This window comes from Solanum pennellii, chromosome 7 (genome assembly GCF_001406875.1).
Source record: "Solanum pennellii chromosome 7, SPENNV200".
NCBI classification, from domain to species: Eukaryota; Viridiplantae; Streptophyta; class Magnoliopsida; order Solanales; family Solanaceae; genus Solanum; species Solanum pennellii.
In genome coordinates this window covers 78,166,557-78,173,101 of record NC_028643.1, presented here as the reverse complement: position 1 = coordinate 78,173,101, position 6,545 = coordinate 78,166,557, and the positions used below count along the sequence as shown (strand labels likewise).

The 6,545-nt window shown below is 29.0% G+C and overlaps 1 protein-coding gene across 1 annotated transcript; it reads left to right on the top strand.

Moving 5' to 3' along the window:
• The first annotated feature begins 842 nt into the window (after window positions 1-842).
• On the top strand, window positions 843-2,089 carry LOC107024079 (polygalacturonase inhibitor-like). The gene has a single exon (XM_015224969.1). The coding sequence runs from the start codon at window positions 877-879 to the stop codon at window positions 1,864-1,866; it is 990 nt and encodes a 329-aa protein (XP_015080455.1). The 5' UTR covers window positions 843-876; the 3' UTR covers window positions 1,867-2,089.
• Window positions 2,090-6,545: the final 4,456 nt, after the last annotated feature.

Below are 6,545 nucleotides of genomic sequence, written 5' to 3'. Positions count from 1 at the left end.
TATATAGGTCAAGGATTTGAATATCTGAATGTTGTGGGAGAGCCATCGAGCTAGCCTCCTCTAGTTATTCCTAATCAATAAGAAAAACAAAAAGTGTAATGTGTCTACAATGAAATATCGTCAATGACAAAATGACATGATAGACCCTTATGATTAACTCAACTCACAACAATCCTTCTATAGACAGTTGAACTCGTTCAAGATATAATTTTTACCTCGCAATTATCAGGGGCGCGCTCTACCACTGAGCTAATAGCCCGTCGTGCGAGCCTCCCACTGGGGGCCCGCTATGCCAAAAGCGATTATCACTATCACTTGCTTTAACGTGAATAACACATCATATCCAGAAAAAATCCTCTTTACAACAATATTATCACAAATCTACTAAGGCAAAGGAAATTAAAAGATAAAGAGTTTCTAGTGGTGGCATCTAGACAAGCTTTACCCAGGGAAGGTGTCATCTTAAATCAATCAAAATATATATTTTTCATCCTAAAATTTAGATTATACAATTCATTTTCACTTAATCAACTCACTTAAATAAAAAAAATCTATTCTTACTAAAACACTAACATTTTACAAATATTTTTTGTTTAGTATCCTTTTATTTTATAATCAATTTAATTAAAATATCTATGAATATAAACATCATGATTACTAAATTGTAAAATCATTGGACATCTCTTTTTGAAGTTTGAATTTCAAAATTCAACGCATTATTTTATTATATACTGATACACACCATGTGAGTAGTGACTTGTGGGGCAGTTTTTCTTGACCAAAAATCCGTATTGCTAAAATATGACCTTTTTTTTTTGGTTTTATAAATACCAATGAGTTAAGTTATAATATAATATTGTTCATAAACAAAAAAACATGAATATGAATTTGCCTCTTCTTCTTGTAGTTATTTTTCTTTGCTTTGCTTCTCCTTCACTATCAGTAAGATGCAATCCAAAAGACAAAAAAGTCCTTCTACAAATAAAGAAAGACTTAGGCAATCCTTACCATTTAGCTTCATGGGATCCAAACACAGATTGCTGTTACTGGTACGTCGTAAAATGTGACCGGAAAACCAACCGGATAAATGCCCTCACCGTCTTCCAAGCCAATATCTCCGGCCAAATTCCGGCAGCCGTCGGAGACCTTCCATATCTCGAAACATTGGAATTCCATCATGTTACTAATCTCACTGGAACAATTCCACCTGCAATTGCTAAACTCACAAATCTCAAAATGTTAAGGCTCAGCTTCACTAACCTTACAGGTCCGATCCCTGAATTTCTTAGTCAGCTGAAGAATTTGACGTTGCTCGAGTTGAATTACAATCAATTTACCGGAACAATCCCTTCTTCCCTCTCTCAGCTTCCGAATTTGTTAGCGATTTACTTAGATCGTAACAAACTCACCGGAACAATACCGGAATCGTTTGGGAGATTTAAGGGACCAAATATACCAGATCTCTACCTTTCACATAACAGCTTGACCGGAAAAGTGCCGGCATCTTTAGGTGATTTGAATTTTTCCACGCTTGATTTCTCCAGGAATAAGCTTGAAGGAGATGTTTCGTTTTTGTTTGGGAAGAATAAGACGAGTCGGGTAATTGACTTATCGAGGAATTTATTGGAGTTTGATATTTCGAAATCGGAGTTTGCTGAGAGCTTGATATCATTGGATTTGAATCATAATCGAATTTTTGGTAGCTTACCACAAGGATTGAAAGATGTACCATTACAATTTTTCAATGTGAGTTATAATAGACTTTGTGGACAGATTCCACAAGGTGGTACGTTGCAGAGCTTTGATATTTACTCTTATTTGCATAACAAATGCCTTTGTGGCTCTCCCTTGCCGAACTGTAAGTAGGTATGGAGGTCAAGGATTTGGATAGCCGAGAATTGTAGTAGAGGCAACTAGCCTTCTCTTGTCGTTCCTAATCATATTTAGTGCTCATTTAGTTTTTATAATCCGTATATGAGGGTCTAATGAATATAGTCTCTCTATCAATAAACTGGCATCTTCAAATTTCACTTATGAAATTGTACGGAGTATGTTATTGATCAATATTACTACCCTTGATTCATGTCTTCATCTCTTTTTTTCTTTTCTCAAGTTGCAATATTTGAAAGCAAATTGAATTGGGCATGTAGTTACAAACTTTGAAGTTAGTTAGTCAATTTGAATCTTGCAATAGTCAAATGAGCTAAAGTCAAAAGTGTATTAAAATATTTATAAAACAAGTGCATATAAACAGAGTTGAACCTAAGGCTAATAGATGGTGCAAAACTGCAAATTGAGATGCATTTCATTATGGTCGTGTTTTTTGTTTTCATTGGAGGAGTTCTCAATACAAAATCCGTGCTAAAGTTACTGAATTTTTTAATACAAATACAGAATCTATGCTAAAATTACTGAGTCATATACTGTGGAGCAGTAGCAAGACTAGATGAAGGAATTGGTTCTTCATTGAGAAATTATTTTCACAACGTACATTGATCTTTATCGATGTTAATAAACTCTAGAGCTCGAAAATAAGACCCAGTATTTCATATTAGAGTCACCGATCCTAAATACCTGAACAATAACCAACATTGAATGTAACCTCTACAATTCTTGGAAAGTCTGATTTAAATCATCTTTATTTGGTTGTTGTGGTTGAATCTCTTGCACTCGTTCAAAATGTGGAGAAAGTTGATTAGTAACATTTTTTACAAACAAGTTATGGCCATTCAACTTATTCGAGGCTTCAGTGCTACCAATACTATAGTTCCATTTACGTCGAAATAATCTTCTATGATTACTTAGAGATTGAATCGAAATAACCTTTTAATATCTTATCCATATATATAAAAAAAAAAATTATAAAATGACTACATGGATAAATCTCTCCTAATTAACAACATTGAAGCACATAAATAAAACTTACACCGTCGATTTTTCATCAATTTTATCTTCTTTTCTTTTTGACAACACATGTCGATTTACTTTTACAAATATAAAGGATCATTTTTGTCATTGTATATGAAAGATGAGAATACATTATTTAAAAGTTAAAATCAAATGCCAAGTTGTCCATTTATAACCTATAGTTATTGTGTACTATTGTTGGGCCAATTTCTGTCGGTTCATTAAAGAAAAAGAAAAATTTAGTACGAAAATTGTCATAAAGTATTTAATGTGATTCAATTTTTTCTAGAGTAATTAACTATATTACGTATAATAAAATGAACAATCAACAAGTTTATCTTTCATTTGAGAAATATAGCTCCTTAGAGCATATATTTAGAGATTCTGTGGTTTGATAATATATTAGAATAAAAAGAATTAGAAATTAGAAGGAAAAAATAAACTCTATAATAGTTAATAGAACCAAGAATAGAATTAATTGGGATGTTGTAATTTATTGTCATTTTTAGGAATGAATTGTAATAATTTCACTTTTCTACGCACACCACCTACCCCACCCTAAATAGCATGTGATAAATATTTACTTCTAACCTATGTGCCAATATTTGATGGACCAATAAATTATAAAAGTTTAATAAATGGTAATAAATCGTTTAAAGGTTATGATTGGTATGAATGAAAAATAATAATTTATTTTTTTAAAAAAAAGAAATTAATTATATTTCTTATTTGATAGTTAATATATAATATTATATTAAGAATATTTGTGTAATTTAAATAAATATTATTGAGACAAAATATTTTGAGTCAATTAAACCCAAAAATTGAAATAGAAAGATAGTCAAGTATTAGAGTAAAATGTTAGTAGAGTAGTAGAACATTGCTTAGCTTTCCTTATAACTAATTTTTCATATTAAAATTTTCAACTTTTTAGTATAATTATTTTATTTACTTCGATTATCATATTTTTTGTTATTAGAGGAAATTAGTCACTAAAATAACTTGATTGGGCTCTATAATTATTATTTGTTAATTATGATTCGTAATTTCATGTTAAAGGGGAAAAAAGTGAGTGAGATTGGGAGAGGAAGGAGAGAGGCGAGTGAGCTAGGGAGAACGATAAGAAAGGCAAGCACGAGAGGGTAGAGAGTGAGAGAGGGGAATTGTATTTTTGTATATTTGTTGAATTATATATATATATATATATATATATATATATATCAGATAATTGCATATATATAACTACTATACATATATATTTGTATATATGACGAGCAAGATTGTGAGAGGAAAAAAAAGGTGAACGAGATGGAGAGAGGAAGGAAAAAGGTGAGCGAGAGAAGCGAATTGTATTTGTATATATGTTATATAATTGTATATGCATATGCATCATTTATATTTATAAAAGTAAAGAGAGGCGAGAGATGAAGAGAAGAGACGAGAATTGTGCACCTAATTATAACTAAAAAGAGGCTATACGTGGTAATTAATTCAAACTATAGTTATATCAACTAAGTAACTAATATGTATTTCTTTATTCACGTAATTTTTGATCTTATTATCATTTTTTCTTTCTCTATTCTTTTGTATTCCCTCCGTTTCAAAAAGAATGTCTCCATTTCCTTTTTAGTTTGTTTCAAAAAGAATGTCCTCTTCTTTTTTTTTACAACACTTTAACTTTAATTTTCCACGTAGCATGATTAAGACCACAAGATTAAACGAAACTTTGGTACATTTGACATAATTTTAATTTTGAATCACAAGATTAAAAAATCTTACTTCTTTTTTAAAACTCCGTTCCAAGTTAAACTAAGCCAATTTTTTTGAAACAAAGGGAATATCTAACTTCTTTGATATTATATTTTCTAGTTTCACCGACAACCACCAATAAAATTACGCAATACGTTAATATTATCAGATTCCACTTATAAAATTATGTTCGATCAAACGAAAAAAAAACAAATAATTGCAAAACGCCGGGATGATAGTGCTAGAGGTCGGTGGCCGATAGTCAAAGAAAACGACAATTTCAATTTTTAATTATTTTGTATTATTGTAATATATAAATTTTATAATTAAATAATTGTGGCTCTTCTCTTTTTGTTTTTTATTTATTATTTCATTCTTTCTTTTTCACTTTTTTCCCAATTTCCAACTTTAGAGGAGCCAACTCTTTGTAGTTGCCGTCCTCAACTTTATTGCTAAAAACTAGAGCTAGAATAACCTATATATAGTGCCTTTAATTTAGTCAATTAATTTAAATTCACAATATTAAAACGTGCCATCAACACTAAATTCCCAAAAGCATACTTTAATTCTTTCTTTACAATCATAGTATTTGAATATATATATATATATATGTGAGAGAGAGATTAATTTTAAGAAAATTATTATATATATTGAGTAATTTTTATTCATTAAAAATTGAATAAATAAATAAAAAACAATAGTAATTTCATTTTTATCGAAATATGAATTAAAAACTTGCTCATATTTACGTCAAACTACATAAAAAAAAATTATTATTCTATTTTAGTTATTTGAAGAGAAAACACAAATTTTATTTGTATTTATTGTACAAAATGAGATGTGATGGAAAATTGTGGGGAATAAATGACATGATTTGTCTTTTCCAAATATAATATAAAAAATGAAAGGAATACTTTTCCAAAATTTACGTATACGTTAACATATTGTCTCATATTAGAAAAAAAAAAAAGAGTCATGATTTACCTTTCTAAATCTACCCACAACCACTATAAATTGTAATTTAAGACCATTATTATTATTAGAAGAGAGTACAAATTTTTTTGGTATTTTTTCAAGGTCACATATATCTCGATTCTTGATATATAATATAAAGTGATGTATTTAATAGATAAAATGTATAATGAATTATAGATAGAAGAGAGGAAAACATTTTGTAATTTTTTAAATGTTAAATTATGTATTTAGAATACCAAAATTGGATTAATAATTAACATAAGAAAGAAAATATATAGCGGTTTGATTACTTTAATAATTGACTAATTCATAATGCATTTTACATAATGACAAGAATAACTCGTCTATTTATTGATAAAGGATTCAAATAAATAAGTAATTTATAAAAAAGTAAATTATTATCTAGTAAATACCAATAAATTAAGCTATAAGTAAGCTAAGCTAAGCAAAGATGACCGTTGAGTTAATTTAATTTTATATCTTTTTCGGTTTTTATAATCAAATAGAATAAATGATAGATATATTTTTGAACTATCGTAAATAGTATGTAAATACCCTCTGTCATATTTTTTTGATATTATTGCCTATGCCGCCCGAAAAACTAGAGAATATATATTCTTTATACTAACGGACATACACGTGTCATAATTTCATCCATCGATCCGACATTTATCGACGGATAAGATTATGCCACCTGTTCATATTTAGTTTTCCGTTAGAATGAAGACATATATGCTCTAATTTATGGACGAAGGGTACCAATATCCCAAAAATATGTCGGAGAGTATTTAAATAACATTTACGATAATTCGAGATATATTTATCCTTTTTCTCAAGAAAATCTAAACCCTTGTATTTACATATGTACATAAATCGCCAAAAAAATAAATCATCGAATCAAATAAAAAAATTAC

Coding starts and splice junctions, on each gene's coding strand:
- LOC107024079 (XM_015224969.1), top strand. CDS start 877: ATGAATATGAATTTGCCTCTTCTTCTTGTAGTTATTTTTCTTTGCTTT.